This window comes from Pyxicephalus adspersus, chromosome 1, assembly GCF_032062135.1.
Source record: "Pyxicephalus adspersus chromosome 1, UCB_Pads_2.0, whole genome shotgun sequence".
In the NCBI taxonomy this organism is placed as follows: Eukaryota; Metazoa; Chordata; class Amphibia; order Anura; family Pyxicephalidae; genus Pyxicephalus; species Pyxicephalus adspersus.
This window is the reverse complement of record NC_092858.1, coordinates 72,259,162-72,277,129: the sequence shown is the minus strand read 5'-3', so window position 1 is coordinate 72,277,129 and position 17,968 is coordinate 72,259,162. Positions and strand designations below refer to the sequence as shown.

At 38.0% G+C, this 17,968-nt stretch overlaps 1 protein-coding gene across 2 annotated transcripts in view; it reads left to right on the top strand.

Annotated features, from left to right (window-relative positions):
• XK (X-linked Kx blood group antigen, Kell and VPS13A binding protein) overlaps nucleotides 1-17,968 on the top strand; it is a 24,263-nt gene that overhangs the window by 1,334 nt on the left and 4,961 nt on the right. The window contains exons 2-3 of one of the 2 annotated variants that reach the window (XR_011921236.1): nucleotides 4,846-5,108; nucleotides 5,499-5,956. Coding sequence is in view for 1 of the 2 variants with exons in the window: in XM_072414089.1 (XP_072270190.1) it covers nucleotides 4,846-5,108; nucleotides 5,499-6,304 (1,069 nt within the window). In the remaining variant the exon portion in view is untranslated. Of the gene's footprint in view, nucleotides 1-4,845; nucleotides 5,109-5,498; nucleotides 8,954-17,968 lie in introns of those variants that run through there. The other variant, XM_072414089.1, reaches the window with a different exon arrangement.

Below are 17,968 nucleotides of genomic sequence, written 5' to 3'. Positions count from 1 at the left end.
AAAAAAAAAAATAGACCCTTGCGTCCTCCCGCTGACGTTCCCTGAGAATTCCCGGTGACATTGGTGCATGCAGCCATTGCTGGGGTCGCAGCGGGAATTTTAAATTATTTTGTATTGCATTCAATACAAAATAACTGTATGGAATGCATTACATTGGATTTACATGTCTAAAAGCAATACATTGTGTTTCATGAATTTTTTTTTACAGTATAATATAATAGTATGAGTATAATAAAGTTTGAGACACAAAATCATTTCAAAGTTTATTATTAAATTTATTTTTTTTAAATGTATTTAATGTATTATTTTGACATGGTTTTGTGTTTCAAACTTTAATATACTCATACTATTATATTATACTGTAAAATAAATTTTCATGAAAAACGATGTACCGCTTTTAGACATATAAATTCAGACTGAAATGACCGCCCAGGAGCCTAATGAAAGTGTCTACAAGAAATGGTGTTCATCCCTTTGGTTTCTCTATGATCTTTAGAAAGTACAAAACTTACCTCACCTCCTGGGATTCCAGACCTCTATGCTAGAATCAAAGATGTCCAGCTTAGATGAAAAGAGGAGTAAGTATAGCGTAGAAAGAGAAGAGAAAAAAAGAACAAAAGTTATAAACACACTATAATCAGCAGATAATCGTACACATAGGTGAAAGCAACCACTGTGACCATTTTTTGCAAAGATACAATCTATTGTTTATAATTGCAAACATTTTTTCCTATAAGAACAGTATAGGTTGGTATTATTACAACAGAAAGTTTCAGAAGAGTGGCTGTGTTTTAGCATTCAGGTCTTCTCTATATTTTTTCAAATTTTATTGGAAAAACATGAAGCTGTAATAGTGTTTTTTTTAAATAATGAGAGATCTCTTTATAATAGTGTTGCATTAAGGAACTCTTCTAGGGCTTCTATTTAAAAAATAGAGAATCGGGCATTCCCTCAAACATTACCTGATGGGAATCTTCCAGGTCTATGTATTTTAATGGCAATTATTGATTCCCACCAGAGAATGTTTGAGAGAATGTCTGAGTCCTTGTTTTTTATATACCGTAGGTAGGTGATAAAATTAACCAGTAACCTGTTCCTAGCCAGCAAACACTATGATAGCAATAGTTCAAAAGGTCCACCTAGTTAACCCTAATATGAATTTTTATAATAGGTTCACTGACCTGTAAGACCTCCTGTTCCCATCAAGTTTAAAGCTTGGCAAAAATTTCCTTTTACCTTCTAATAATATTATTTAATAAAATGATTATTTATATCAGTTTTTGGCAACTTTTGTAGCAATTTGAATTCTCCTGTAGTACCATTCGGCATTGAGTTCAGTGAGTTCTTGTTAAATGTAAATTTTCTTTCTCTTCTTATTCCACATCTTTTTTTTTTTTTTTTTAAACCTCAAAGGGATTTATATTCAAGATTTTCATAGAAATAATCAATGTTGCTAGGCAACAAGCAAACAGTCTGCCACTTCACTTCTCTTTCTTTGTTCTTGTGAAAAGCCAGGTTTAAAAAATAAACTTTGAACAAACAATAAAGTAAAAAATTGTATAAATGTAAATGGGTCAGAGACACTACATTGGTTGGCTGATATCATGGGGCTGATTTATCACGCCAATGTGCGTAAACTCGCCGCGTGAATGTGACTTTTTGTAGTCTTCTTTATTGTTAGCTTTATCTATTGCTGCAATGTTTTTGTGCCTGGTTTCTAATTATGCTTTCTGTTGTTTAACAATTCTTCAGCAATGTTTTGACATTTTATCCACAAATAATTAGGCCAAATGTATGCATGGTTTCCACTTTAAACTGGCACTTGACCCCCTTTGTTGCCTTTGTCCCATTCATAAAGTCATATTGTCACATATTGTTATTTGAATGTATTATGTATGTATGAATAAAGTGTCATGGTTTCTATTTCTTTTATTTATTTATTTTTTTTTTTAAATCTGAAATTTGCTGAATAAGCTGTGTTTTTTCTTTAACATACTTCACTCATGTTGATGTGCTGCCACTGTTCTACACAACTCCTGTTCATTTGTAGTAGTGTTATAGGTTTGTTCTCATTGTGCTGTGCTGCCTGATCTTAACCCTATTGTATACAAACACACTTCCACTTCCTGGCCAATCAGGCTGTCAATTAGCTGTCCAGATGAGTTGCATACTCATTCTAACACACCTGATGGTAATGGAAGGAGGTCCAGGTTGCCAAGCAATTCATCAAACCACATTGATTGCCAAGCTCACAAGCAGGGTCTAGAACTCCTAGAAATAAACTTAATTTTGCTTATTAACCACCTGAGCGATAAGCCCGACCTTGGTACGGGCTTCAAAAAGTTACAAATATCGATAAACCTGAACTTTTCTCACTGTATGAAAATACAGTGAGAAAAGTTCATGTTTATCGATCACTTACCTGGTCCCGCTGCGATCATCCATCGTCGTGTTCCAGTGTCGTCCTCCAGCGTCGGGTGTCCTCTCCGGGAAGAAGAAGCCGGCCGGCTTCTTCTCCCTCCGTGCATGTACGTCGGCGCGTACGATGACGTCTGCGCGCGTGCGGGAAATTCAAACTGAAACTCATTCAAACACATTTTGTATTGGATTGAATACAAACTCCTGTATCCAATCCAATACAAAATAATAGAAAATATATTTATGTGGTTTTGCAGAAAAGGATGTGGTTTTGCAGAAAATATATTACTATACAGTATACCAAATTATCGCATTTTCAGTATTTTTCATTTATTTATGTATTCTTGTTTAAGCTGATTTTTTGTGTCTTTTATTTAATTTTATTAAAAGTATTTTTTTTTTTTACATGATTGTGTGTTTCAAACATTTTTTATATTCATGATATCTACTAGAACCCTGTTCGGACAAATTTCTGTAAGTTACAGGTTTACAATTTAAAAAAAAATTTCATGAAAAACTGTAACGCTTTTGGAACAGAAATCTAGACCTCAGTGTAACGCCCAGGTGGTTAAATACTGGATTGTTTGCATTATTTAGGTGTTTACACAAAACAAATAGTACTAGTATATCAAAATTCCAGGGACAAATACACTTTGTGCCAAACATATTTTCTTGCTTTTACAGACTTTCAGGGTGTTTATGCAGGTTTGAATGCCATTTTAGACCTTGGCCCACTATATATTTACTTACTCACCTCAACTTGGTAGTGGAAGCACATAAAGGTGGATTCCTCCTTTAACCAGAAGAAGCAATATCATCCATGAAATGTTGCTTTGAGCCAAGCCAATGACATCAGAAATCGTAGGAAGAAATAGACAATCTTTTCAATTTTAAGCAGTATGCCCAAAAAAAGCTCTCTTTGCCTATTTTTTCCTGTAATTTCTATTTTATATGTATATGTACACACATATAAATGCATACATACATATATGCATGTATGTACATGAGTGCTAATGAAGCAAAACAAACAATATATACATTAAAATAAAAACTTACCCGAATGAAGATCCTTTTCTGCAAAAGTGGCCGGCGCGTTTTTCAACTAATAGAACACACCATTGTGTGGTTTTTAGCCTTTCGACAGTTCATAGAAAGGAACTGCTTAAAAACAATCACAACTGACTTGTTAATTTGTTTGGATCACCCAATGTTAAAAGATCCTGGGAGATTGTAAAGAAGATTACGTAAAAACAAACAAAAAAAAAAAACAAAAAACAACCACAACATTTTAAAACAACTTTTTTCAAAATGAACACAATTTCGAAAAGGTAACATTAAATATATAGACCACACAAACACCACTAAATTTACATGACAAAAAAAAATACACAAACACCAAACACATGTAAACCCCACACTTCCATATAAAACCAAAAAAAGTTCAAAAATGGCCCAAAGAAATGTTGCATTCAAAAAATACTTACCAAACCCATATGGACCATTTGGACCTATCAAGCGCTGAAAACTGGATTTGAAAATATTCATGCAGAACAAACATTTAAAGATGGTAATAAAGACATATTATTGCAAACAAAATGGCCACAAACACAATAACATAGCAATAACAATAACTTCCTTATTGCAAAATGGACATTGAAACTTTCAAAGTTTAAAAACAAAAGCAGCTATTGTGATAAATGGTAAGCACAGTATGAAATGTAGCAACATAGATTAGGATAACACACCAAACAGACTTTTTCAGAAATATATTGTTTGGTAAACCTTGACAAAGAACTCTTATTTACTCTCTTTTGACATGTTTATTATACCAAGTGAAATAAAATAGCTCTCAGAAATGTAACGATGTCCTGCATTCTCTCTACACTTCCTGTATTAAAAAAAAATCTTCTAGTTCTTTTCTTGGACTACAGAGAAATTAGTCTTTATTGTCTTAAATGTTGTCTTAGATGTTTTAAAAGCTAAGAATGCCTATAAAAACTTCAGATCTTTATAGACACTTATTAAGGTTTGCTACCATTGCCTAGATTACCTTTTCTCCTGTCTGTACATTTTTCCACCAGTCCACCACCCTGTCTAATTCATTTCACCCAAAACAGGCCTAATCATCTCTGCAATTTTTTTTTAATGAATATTAAATGTGCTTGTGTTTGAGATATCTCAGAGCACCTCTATGTATTTTATCCTTTAGAAGGTTGGTACTAAATGTGAAGAGCCACATTAGGAGGGCTCTGGGCAGCACCTATGGGACATATTTCAAATAGCATGGCAATTCTCTCCTACAGTTTGTCAACAGTATTTAAAAAAATACAGTAATATTTAAAATAGATATTGAACTGTATGTCTAAATAAAATCAATTCACCTGCTGGTATTTCATATATATTTTTTATAATATATATATTTTGCAGATGTATTGAGGTGTTCTACATATACTTCTCTGCTGGTAAAGTTGAGGAGCCCTATGTTAGCATTACCAGAAAGAAGCAGTTGCCTAAGGAAGGTCTTACCAATGAAGTGGAGAAGGAACTGGGTCAAGCAGAAAGAAAACTATTTACACATAGGTCTGCCTTCAGCCGAGCATCCGTCGTCCAAGCTTTCCTGGGATCAGCACCTCAAGTGACCCTTCAGCTTTATGTATGTGTAATGCAGAGAAATGTAACAACACCATTGTGTGAGTAAAAACTTTACTTGCAGTTCTTGTGTACTAATTCAATAGAATAAGTCATGAAGTTCCTAAAATGAATCCAAATCTAATCAACAATGGCATTCTTATAAGACAGATTCACCTTGAACCATGACAATATGAGAGAGGGTTAATATATATTTATTTTATTTTATTATATATTTTTAATTTTTTTACATATTATATTATTAGTATAAATTTAATAAACTGCAACATGCCTACTTACTGATTTATTTTAATCTAATTTATTGATGAGCATTTTTAACTGTGTTTTCTATGCTTTAATACTAAAATGGGAACAGTAACCATTTTTATGTACAAGATATATTAATTTCTGTAGAGATGAAGAAAATTCTAATTAGTATACCTTTATTTCAGGCATCTTCATGAGCATCTCTTTGCTATCTATTGTGTATGGTGCATTGCGATGCAACATCCTGGCCATAAAGATCAAGTACGATGAATATGATATCAGTGTCAAACCAGTCGCCTACATCTGCATATTCCTGTGGAGGTGTTTTGAGATTGCCACTCGAGTGATTGTCTTAGTGCTGTTTAGCTCTGTCCTTCAAATATGGACCTTGCCAGTGGTGTTAATAAACTTTTTGGTGTTTTTCTTTTATCCATGGATTCTTTTCTGGCAGAGTAAATCTCCCTTTCCTGAAAACATAGAAAAGGCATTGTCCAGGGTTGGCACAACTATGGTGCTCTGTTTCCTTACCTTCCTGTATGCTGGCATCAACATGTTCTGCTGGTCTGCTGTTCAACTCAAACTTAATGACTCAGATCTGATCAATAAGTCTCAAAACTGGTACCGTATGGCTGTTTATTATATGGTGAGATTCATTGAAAATGCTGCCCTGCTACTACTGTGGTATATGTACAGAACAGATGTATATATGTATGTATGTGCCCCGCTGGTGGTGCTGCAGCTTTTAATTGCTTACTGTTTGGCAGTCCTTTTTATGCTTATTTTCTACCAGTTTTGCCATCCCTGCAAGAAACTTTTCTCCTCAAGTATTTCTCAGGGTCTCCTATCATGCTTCAAGTTTTTGTGCTATCTTTGCATACCCTCCAAAGCTCCAAACAAAGGAGATAAATTTGGAGCCAAACTGTCTGACAGCTCGGATATAAGTGAGCATATGAGTTGCAAAGCTGTGGAAGCTCAGAATGGAAACCCATAGCTTGGCAAATCTTGCAGTCCTTCTTGTGGACTTGTTTGGTTTTGACTTTTATTGATGTCACTATACTTCCATACAGACAGGATAGACAGAATTTGCAGCTTTATAGCCCTAATGCATGTAAGTTACCTTATATAGACATTGAACTCAAGTCAATCTGAAGGAGGTTTTTATTACAACCTAAAGCAAGTCTATCTTATTCATTTCTTAGACAGATATGACAGACATTGCTGCACTTGTGGTAAAATTAATTCACAAAGCTTAGAACTTAGACTAGAATCCCAAAGTGTTGTATTCCCCAGTGCTGCAAATTTAGTCCTGGTTTGTAGATGCCCTAGTGTGCAATAATAAGGACACGTTAAAATTAGAGATGGGTATGTGCAAACATCATCTTGCCATGTCATGACCAGGGGAAGAAAGTGAAAGTGTGTAGAAGATACATGTATCTGTGTTTGCACTTGTAGTACATTGTGCACTGCTCAGTAGCATATTACCATTATTTGGCCAAAGCAGACAATCCCTTCCTCCTTGCTTTTCAATAGCTTTCTGTATAGCTACATGGCATTTTCAGTTGTACTGCCCAGAATTACCAAAGCTTTGAAGAATCTAAAGTCATGTGGCTTATGTAGACTCATAGACAAGATCGACCTACTTTTGGTTCCTCAAGGTACCATCCCTTCTGACATGTTTTAACTAAGGAGTTCATGTAGCTTCTGTGCCAGATAGGCATAGTTTTTACGGTAGACACACTATTTTTGTGTTTACATGTTAAGTGCAATACATAGGGACATTAGTTACAAAAGGGTTAGATCTCATAATCAAATACCCCATTAGAGCTCATCAGCCACTAACATAGTTGGGAACCTTTTTTTGTATAATTCCGTTTTCTGGAGAACTGTTCTGGTCAGAATACATCCAATGAGGAGCCTCTCACAGCCTGCTAATACTGTGGTCTGACCAATCAGTGGTTAAGGTTTAAATTGTTTTCTAACTAGGCATGTGCTAGCAATCTCTAATTCATAGTAGGTGTTACAATGTCAATTCTGACAACTAGTTACAGTGATATTTACTGCTATGCTCCCACAAGAGTCTAAAATTTTCTAACCATAAGCTGTGATATAACTGTGCTAAACTGTTTCATTTCTACATTTACATCAGGCCAAACACAACCTTAGACATTTCATTCTCACTGAGGCTTTGGAGCAAAAAGGAATCTTCTGACCTGCAGTTGATATGCATTTCAAATGTATGTCAAATGCTGGTAAACAACACCTGTGTACACAAGCCCTTAGCTACCCCTGTGCTTCAGACAGAATTGGGACATTGCTAATCATTACAAAAAATGTATAGCTTGTTGTGTCGTCTGCCTGTACCAGAACTAAGGGGAAGAGCACTGTCACACTGCTGAGGTTCACCTTCTACTCACATTGCCTGAAATCATGCCATATTGTCAGCACTGTGCAATGCAAAATGTCTAATTAGTTCCATAACTTTACATTGTGAGCTTAATTCCTTTGCTTTTAAGGGATTACTAGTATGATATTAGGAATGTATGTAGATATGCTAGCAGACTTTTAAAACACAATTTTTTTAATGACTTCATTACTGGACTAGAGGACTTTTATATTTGCTTGGATTTCTGCACTAAGACTGTTACTTATTGAAAAATAACAGAAAATAATGTACCTGGTTAATGCAATATAGATTATTTAAAAGTATTATTATTAATAATAATCTAGTCAATGTATGTAAATATTTCCTTGTCAATAATAAAAGTATTTACAGCTGAAAAGTTCTCATATCAAATAATGTTTTGAGTTACATGATCCAGAATCAACGTCTTTTTAATGATGGCCAAACAATTACATACTCTTTGTCCTAAATGGCAGATATATATTGTTTGTATATAGTATTTTTTGTAAGGTGATTTTAAGAAACCTTTCATGAACAGTAATACTGTTATTGTAATGCTATTAGCACAAGCTTGCTTCAGTTTCCCCTAGCCTAGGCCTATAACTTTTCTGCTTCTGTTGTAGAAATAGTAGTAGTTAAAAGTAGTAGTTAAGACTAGTTTTAAAAACCCACACTGTAAATAGGTAAGGAGCATGTGATGTAAAATTAGAATATACCGAATGTCCAGCAGAGTATTTGAGCCTGAATTCAAACAATTCTCTAGACTTGTTTTCCATAGTTATATTTCAATATAAGGCTGAACTGTCATTTAATCTTTATGTTTGGTCTAGTTTCTAATTTTATCATCTGCAGCTGGTAGTTTGCTAATGTGTCAGTTATGTCCTACACCAGTCCACCTGATAATTTGTTATATAAGCCTGCTCTGCTTGGAAGAAAACCTTTCTGCTTGGAAGAAACACAGAGGCTAGCATCTCATTCTATCTCATTTTGTAAATGCTAGTTTTTTAGTGGTGCTAATGGTACTGAACCACTTACTACTACCCCCATTCATTCTCTAAAGGATTGCTGTGGGTAGAAAGCACTTTTAGGGTCTCCACATGAAGCAGCAGATTACTGGCATGAGGAAGTGGTAACTGAACTACAATCTCACTGCTAGTTTGACATATCCATACTTTGTTGCAAAAAATTATTTTATTTAATTATTTTTTTTAAATGGTAAATATTCTGGTATTGTAAAACACACCTTGAAAAAAATTAACTGGCATTACTGCAATTAATGGCACATGTAATTCTCTAAGGAAAAACAATATTCTTCATAAATCAATATCAAGCTTTCTGTTATAGCAGTTGAAAGATCAGCTTTGCAGTGTTGAGCTTTGATATCTGATATTGGGACTATTTGCTGGCCATGAAATTGAGTTGATACCTTTCTTGAAATGTTTTAACATTTTAATCACTTGGTATTTTGGAAAAAGCAAACAGGTTGATCATAGAAGCCGTCAAAGTGTTAGAAAACTCAAAGCAATATCCCTGGAAAATATGACAAGAAAAGAAATGAAACAAAAACTGGGCAGAAACAGAAGTCAATGCACAAGTGCAAACGCCTAGACAAGACTAATGGGTACTGCCTTTTACCGTTCGTGACTTTCTATGATTCTGATAAAACACTACACATTAGGATGTATCTAAATGCAGAGACACTCCAACAATATAATACATTTCTCTATAATATGAAGGAAAAGATAGATAACTACAGTACATACAAAAAATACACCAACCTGGGTATCATATACTAATAGGACAGTGAGTGTCCTATTTATCAATAACAAAATTATTTAGTTAACCTAAAGAATGCAGTCCCTTTGTTTCACAAATAGATTATTGTCTAATGCACTAAGTCTATCAGTATATAGTAGTCTGTTTTTTCTGTGTGTTTTACAGTATGCCACTTCCTGACTTGTCTATATCACACTAATAGAATAATTCCTAGTTTAAAATATTGATCTTTAAGCACTCAGCGGAGTCTATCAATAGACTATTTACCTTATGTAAACATGAATTTATTTATAGGGTGTTTTTAGATAGGCTACCACATTCTGCAGATATTTTTGCAACTGTGTAAGCATAACTATGGCCAAGACTATATTTAGTTTTGGACAAGACATAGAAGAGTTACGGTCACTTCAGGGTTTATTAATTGCTGTTTATATGTTCTTTGGGTTAAATCCCATTCACTTTATGCCGTGTCACCTGAACAATAAGTAAGGAGGATTTCTCCAACAGAAATACAGACAGCTATAAAAGTACTGTACAAGTACAGTGGGAAGAGGTTAGCATTTCCTTCAAGATTTTGTTGCTCTTGCTTTTTTAGAAATTTTCGTGACTTCTGGGCTTTTTGGTTTTTAAAATAATTAGGTGTTTTAAAGATGAAAGCCTGTTAATAGCTTTAAGCACTACCCAGGTAATGGTGGGGAATATTATGGTTTGATCTGTGGATTTCATATATTTTATTATGTTAAACAATTGAGACATAATGCATTATTTTCTTAACAAGGTTTAATTAAATCTCCAACAGAAATGTGTTGGTTTGTAGTAATGCAGGTTGTTGAGAGAATATGAATGGACATGAGTGTAGTTACTGTAGTAGGATTGAGTATGGTTTTGGGCACAAAATAAATTCTCTTCAAGCATCCATGAAGTCATTATGATGAAGGAGGTTTGGTGAATTTATGACTTAATTTGGGACTTGAGTATCACTGTTTAATTGTCTAGACTGACTGATCTAATACTAAATTGGAATCTACTTCTATTACCGGTGTGTTCTTAGTTTCAAGTTTAGGTCTGCTAGTACACTGTTTTCCAGTGTCAGGGGCATAAAAAGTGATAAAGTCTCCACTATAAAACTATAACAAAAGTCCCACTATTATGAAGAATATATATGAGCAGGTGTTGAAACAAATGTGGATGGGAGTACCCAGTGGTGTATTAAACCATAGGCACCCCCATACACCCCCTCCCCCCACCATGCCACAGAATTATTTGCACAGTCTGATGCCAGTGCTTGCAAAACATTTTTTAAGTGCAAGGATCAGATTTTGCAGATGAGTATGTGGATGCTGGAACTGGTAGGCTATTAAACAATGCTTAACTGTAAAATGGGGGATGGAGGCAGGCAGGCTGGTGCATGTGTGGGGACTGAAATGGCTCCCCCACTAGGTGGCATCCAAAGCAACTTACTTATACCCCTTATGGATTAAAATTTCCTTTTCTAATCACTATATTTACTCATGTACATGTCATATTATGCACTGTAAAATGCTTGAAAGAATGGGCAGCAAAGGAAAGCCCTAAACTGAATTTTATTAAAGACTATTGCCTTAGCTCCTCTACTTGCTGTCTTCTGTTTCTCAATTGTAATTACAATTACATATTTATATTAGTACTTAAGTGTGACCATGATTATCTTAATTCTGGGGTACAAGCTCCCCTAAAAGTTCAAGTTGTGACTGTACTAGGGGATAAAAATGAACTCTCTTGATGAGAAAATGCTGGATACGATCAGCTTATTTGGAAATCTCTATGCAATGTAGTTGATGCTTTCATCTTCAGAGGGAAGGTGGATGTGTTAGGCTACGTGCACACGTACAATAATTATCGTTGGAAATGAACAAATAATGACAGTCTGATATTAGTTACCAAAAAAAGTGAACAACAAACGAGGAATGTCGCTGGAAATGAATGACTGTCCTGGCGGATCCAAGTGGGCGACGATCGTTCGCTATCTATTGTGTGTAAGATCGTTCAGTAATCGTGGATAGTTCTGCGGTACACTTTCTCCTGTACACGTCACTTCCTGCATCATTCAAACAATTGTATCTAGTGTGTGTACATTATTGCTGGATTATATTTGAACAATCATATCGTTGCAGCATGTACAGAATTGAGCACTATACGATCGTTCAAAATAATCGTGACTAATTGTTGATGGGTCGTTAATCATTCGTTTTCTAACATTTATTGCACGTGTGCACATAGCCTTAACCATGTGCCAAGCTAAATGTGTTAGCCTGCTTTCGCATATCACGTAAGGTTCACATTGATAAGCAGTGCCTGCAGGATCTACAAAGAATGGAAGATCCATTTTGAGGCCTGAGGTTTGCAAAGAGATGTTTACCTATCTACAGCTAAATTATGTGTATCCCAGCTAAACCTTGAGTTTATAAAATAAGCATTGTATAATTGCTAGATGACGTTAGTGCACATTCTAACTTCCCTCATATTTCCCTCAGAGAATATAGCATTCACCCCTGCAGGAGTGGCTGAATTTTCCCCAGTTCACTTCTTTGTTACCTTACCAGATGTGACCCACTTAAATACCTAGTTGCAGAAACACTGATAGATCATTCACAATAATAGCAAATGTAATCATGCAAAAATAAAAACAATGGTCAGGAAATGGTCAGTCCACTCAAAATTTAAATTGCCCGTACAATCTGATGGATTAAGAGACTACCTGAACGCACATTACCTAGGTTTAGACCGGGTAGAATTTTACTGTTGTAATACAAGAATAGCTTTTAAAAACCTGTTAATAATATAGTCCCAGATTCAAATTGCAACAACATTTTTATGACATCCCTTCATTTGTAAACTATAGTCTGAGGCTCTCCCCTGTTCATATAGTTCATGCAGCAAATAAATATATATTACAGTGATTATTTAACAATACCACTGGCTCTGCTTATTGGTACAACAAAGAATGTAGCAGCGCTGTCAGGAATACAACACAGGTTTCACGGATTATAGGATGTCATGGGTCAAGCTAGAATAGCTTCTGTTTTACTGTTTATGTCCACATAGATTTAATGAGTTTTTGACCATCATTTATTGTTGTGCTTTCATTTTTTAACATGTCAGCAACATTTTGTTTTCTTTAAATATCCTCTCACACTTATGTGACAGCCACCTGGACTATTTACAGACATTAGAAGGTTGAGGAAATCAAATGCTCATTACCTACAAAAGATTGTTCATACAATATATAATTTGCAGATTCATTTAATTGTATTCATTTAATTGTATTCGAAAAATTATTTTTTACCATTTTTCACGGGACTTCCAAGCACAATCTTATGTTTATGGATTGCTGTAGGTCAGCGGCATCAATGCTTTAATCATCCATGAAATGCCCATGTATTCTGGCCACACATGAGATCTGTTTCTAACAGTTTGATAGGATACACGCAAATAGGTAATCCAATGAAGATCATCTTGCAGGGCTTAGGCAGTGTTCCTACTGTTCATTCACACACAAAGACACAGTACTGCTGCTGGGGTGTTGCTGTTCTACAAGCCTGTCTATCTCTCTGTGTCTAAGGGCCCATCTTCTAGTATCTCCTCCTCTATGTACCCAGGACTTGTTCTAGACTTTTTGCTGCCCAGTACAAACATTTAGAAGACGCCCATTATCCTTTTGAAGAAAAAAAAAAAAAAACAGAGTCAGTAACCTTCAATAACAGATTCCTCCAGAGCTCAGTGATAGAAAAATGCAGATCCTAGTAGCAAACACCCAGTACAGATCCCAATGAAGACCTAAGTACAGACCCCAAGGTAGACCTTATTGCAAAACTCTCGTGAGGGACCTCAGTACAGACCCCCAAGTGACAGACCTCAGTACAGAATTACAATGTAGACTGCCAGATAGATCTCAGAACAGAACTTCAGTGTCAGACCTCACCATAAATGCTCAATGACAGACACTGCAACAGCACTCCACACTGGTGCCACTCCCTACTCCCTCTGACACCCTCCCCTGCTGCTAGACCTTGCAGAGTCTGTCAGACAGGAGATCATTCCAACCACAAACTTTGCATAGAGCAGTAGCAGAGTGCAGGGAACATGTGTTCCTTCACATGGCTCATTTACTTTACCTGGATCCCCCTGATGTGGCTGTATAAAACAGATTCTTTCACAAAACTAGCATCTTTGCGTGGAGGAAGGTTGGTTGGAAGGGGCCATTTGCCAGCCTCTCCACTCTGCATTGAAAAAAATACAACTTGAGGCTAAAGTATTACTTTTTCTCATGGTAGATCCAGCCCTGGGTGTGTCATTCTGAAGAATCTAGACAACATAGGTGGCATGCTGATACCACCTCATGCTACTATACAGTACCAGTAATAAAAAGCCCGCTAGCAATGTGCAAGACAGAAAAAAAATGAGTCAGCAAGAATAAAACTGGCTATCTGTTAACCCTCCTATCCACCTGTTTCTTCATTTATCCCAACCAAAGCAGGTGAAATTGATTCACAATCACTACACATACTGACTGGACAGATTGACATTCCAAAAATGTAATTACCTTGGTGTTATACTGTGTTGATTGAGTAGCCCCTTATGTTTTTGACTGGTGTACTTAGCTGATTATATTTACACATTAATTCCAGGATAATCAGGCAAATGCAAATAAGGAGGCAATCTGTCTGTCACCCTGATAACTTCTTCTTCCATCTGAAAGGATTATGTTTATTTACCACATGAGGGAGCCAAATATTCCACATTGAACATCATATTATATGAGTCTTAATATAAACTGCAAAGGCATTTCCTTTTAATAGGTTTGTAAGGTACATGAAGCCTTAAAATTACCGTTTACAGACTGAGGAGTGTAATTGTCATTACAGATTTGGACTTTTGCATGCTTTTTCTCATTTGCAGCTCTCGCCTTTTTCCTAACTTTTTTCACTATTAAGGGGGTTGGGGCTATTTTCATTTATGTATTTTTGTATTCTCCTATTCTGTATTCTGGTTTCTTTTTTTTCAGGTATGCCACCCTTGCTATCATGCATTTTACAATTATCAATATTCCCACACTTTGTAATGAAGTTCCCTTCTTTTCACCTTACTGATCTTTGACTTTACTTTTAACACTGTGTACAGGATCGCAGGGTTGGATCGTTGATGGAAGGTACATTTCCCCTATATATGGGTTCTGGCCCTTTTAGACTGGTGTGTCGGGAAACGAGTTTGGGATTATTTTTATGTTAGGCAACTATGTTTTTTTCCTAGTTGTCACAGGACCCGGACTCCGGACTGAAGGGAAGGATTGGGTGGGCCTCTTCAGTCCATCTAAGTACACACCAGGACTTGCACCTGCCCAGCAGGAAGGTGGGAATCCCATAAGGGCTCAGGTGTATAGGAGGGAAAGGGAAGTGGAATTGCATGAAGTGCCCTGCAAACAAGCTTGTTGGTAATCAAGCTCAGAAGTGGTGTTCTGTTGATGCTTACTTGACGTCATTGATTTATGGACTGTGGAAACTTTGGCTATGGCTATAGAGGAGCTGCTGCAACGACTGACACGGGCCACTGTGCAGCTACAAAAGAGCGTGGCTAGCCAGCAGGAGGCCCAAAAAGGCTCAGAGGGTAGCGCTTAGGGAAGCAACGGCAGCCCAAGCTGCGGCCTTACGCGATTCCACAGAGGCACAATCAAGGATGTTGGATGAGACTGTGCAGGGCCTAACAGAGGGGCAAGAAACCAGGAGGGTTGCCTCTAGCAACCAGGCCATGAGGGAAGCCAGCCATTTTCTCCAAAAGTTGACACCCACAGATGATGTTGAAATCTTTCTATTAACTTTTGAGGGGACTGCTGAAAGGGAAGGGTGGCCTTGAGATAAATGGGCTGGCTTTATTGCCCCTTTCCTGGCTGGAAGCCACAGAAGGCCTATTATGACCTTACCCCAAGCGACTCCCCAAATTATGACCGGCTCAAAGCAGAGATCCTTGCCCATCTGGGAGTTACTACTGCAGTCAGCGTGCAGCGGGTTTTTAAAAGGAGATACTGCAGCAATCTATCCCCCCGGTCCCAGATGCATGATCTCATACAGTTGGCTACCAAGTGGCTACAGCCTGAGACACTGACAGGTCCCCAGATAGTGGAACACTTTGTGGTCAACCAGTTTCTGCGGTCACTGCCCGAGGAGTTGCAGAGGTGGGTAGGTCATGGGGACCCTAAAGGAGCAGACCAGCTGGTGGAATATGTGGAGCGATACACTGTCGTGGAAGAGTTGTGTTCATCAAACCTTCCCCAAAATGCAACCTCCACCAGGAAAACCAGGCCTCCCTCACCAGGAGTTATTGCTGTCCGGAGGAACCTCAAAACACGCATGACTACACCCAAAGGTTCACCATCTTTCCAGAAGGAGTTCCAAACTCGAGATGTCACACCTCGGAAAAGGAGACTCTGTACAGGGCTGGTGGTGTTTGGCCTACGGCTGCATTAGGGCCCAATGTCCCCTGCATGAGGAACCTATGCAGTGTGGAGGATCGCGGATGAGGTCCTTCTACACTCAAAGAGTGTGTACTGCTAGTCCCGAGACAGGCCTGGACAGTTTCAAATGCAGGGTACAGGTGAACTAGGTCCTGGCCAAAGCCCTATTGAATTCAGGTAGCATGGTGCATGCAAGTTGTTGGCGAGGTTACATCTGGGAGAAAACCTCTCCGTGTAATGTGTATACATTGTTATACTAAGACATACCCAACCATGCCAAGCCAGATTAGCACGAGCTGGGGCACGGTTACTCACCTCGTGGGGGTGGTAAAAAACTTGATATGTGAGGTGATATTGGGGCAAGACTTTCCTTTTGTTTTGAAACTTGTGAGGGGAGGAACAGAAAAAAATGCCTAAGTGGGCATAAGTGGGTAGAGGATGCTCTCCCTATCACTGGGAGGGTAATGATGATGATATTGGAAATGGCGCATAATGAGATAATAGGGTATCACCTGCGGGCTGAAAAAACAAAAGCCTGTATCACTGACCGTTTCTTCTGGCCAGGAATTTAGGAAGAAGTTAAACGGTTTTGCCCCTTGGTGCTATTACTGATAATTAAAATTCCCTTTGAGCGAATAGCTATGGATATTGTGGGGCCCCTGGTAAAATCAGCTAGGGGGCATCAATACAATCTAGTGATTCTAGATAATGCAACTCGCTATCCAGAAGCGATTCCTTTAGGAAAGACCTCATCCAAGGCCATCGCTCGGGAATTGTTCAACATGTTCACCTGGACAAGTTTCCCCCAGGAAATCCTCACAGACCAGGGTACTCCATTTATGTCTAAAGTCATGGCGGATGTATGCAAGCTATTTAACATTAAACATTTGCGAACCTCTGTCTACCACCTGAAGACAGATGGCCTGGTAGAGAGATTCAATAAAATACTCAAATAATGTTGAAAGAGGTGGTACAAAAAGATGTGAAAAATTGGGACTGCCTACTCCCGGCTGTTATCTTGGCCATTAGAGAAGTTCCCCAGGCTCCCACAGGATTTTCCCCGTTTAAATTGATATACAGGCGGCGGCCCAAGGGAATAATTGATCTGGTGAAAGAAACATGGGGAGCAGTTTGTTTCCAAATCACAGGAACGGATTGCCACGGTCATGCCCTTGGTCAAGAAACATCTCCTGAGTGCCCAAAAGAGCCAAAGCCAAATGTACAATCGAGGGGCCAGACTAGGACAATTGCAGGTGGGGGACCTGGTAGCTGTGGTAATACCCACTGTAGAAAGTAAATTCCAGGCCCGGTGGCAGGGGCCAAGTCGGCAAGTGAAAGAGATCTTACAGAGGAATAAAACCAGGTTTTCAGGCTTACCCGGGCTCACCCATCTGATAGAACATGATATCATGGCAGAAAAAATACCAAGGTCTTTGTAAAACCGTCCGAGGAAATAACAAGGATGTTAGTGTTTGGAGTCATTGAGGAATCACAGAGTGAGTGGTCCAGTCTCATCATGTTGGTACTGAAGCCCAACGGGACCCTGCGATTTTGCAATGACTTCTGGAAGTTAAATGAGATGTCAAGGTTTCATGGGTATCCCATGCCCCGAGTGGATGAGTTAATAGAGAGATTAGGCCCTGCGCGCTTTATCACCGTGCTGGATTTGACAAGGTATAGGCATTCCAGTCATGGACAAGCTGTTACGCCCCCATCAAGCATATGCATGTGTCTATCTTGATGATATTGTAATTTTCAGCAGAGACTGGGAGACTCACCTGCTGAAGGTCCAGGCGGTACTGCATAGTCTGGAAAAGGGAGGGTTCACGATGAACCACAAAAAATGTGCAGTTGGTTTGAGGGGGCAAAGTACCTAGGATACATTGTGAGTAGGGGACTGGTGAGACCTCAGGTGAACAAGATGGAAGCAATTCAGAACTGGCCCCGTCCCCTCACCAAGAAACAGGTCCGAGCCTTTTTAGGGATCGCCG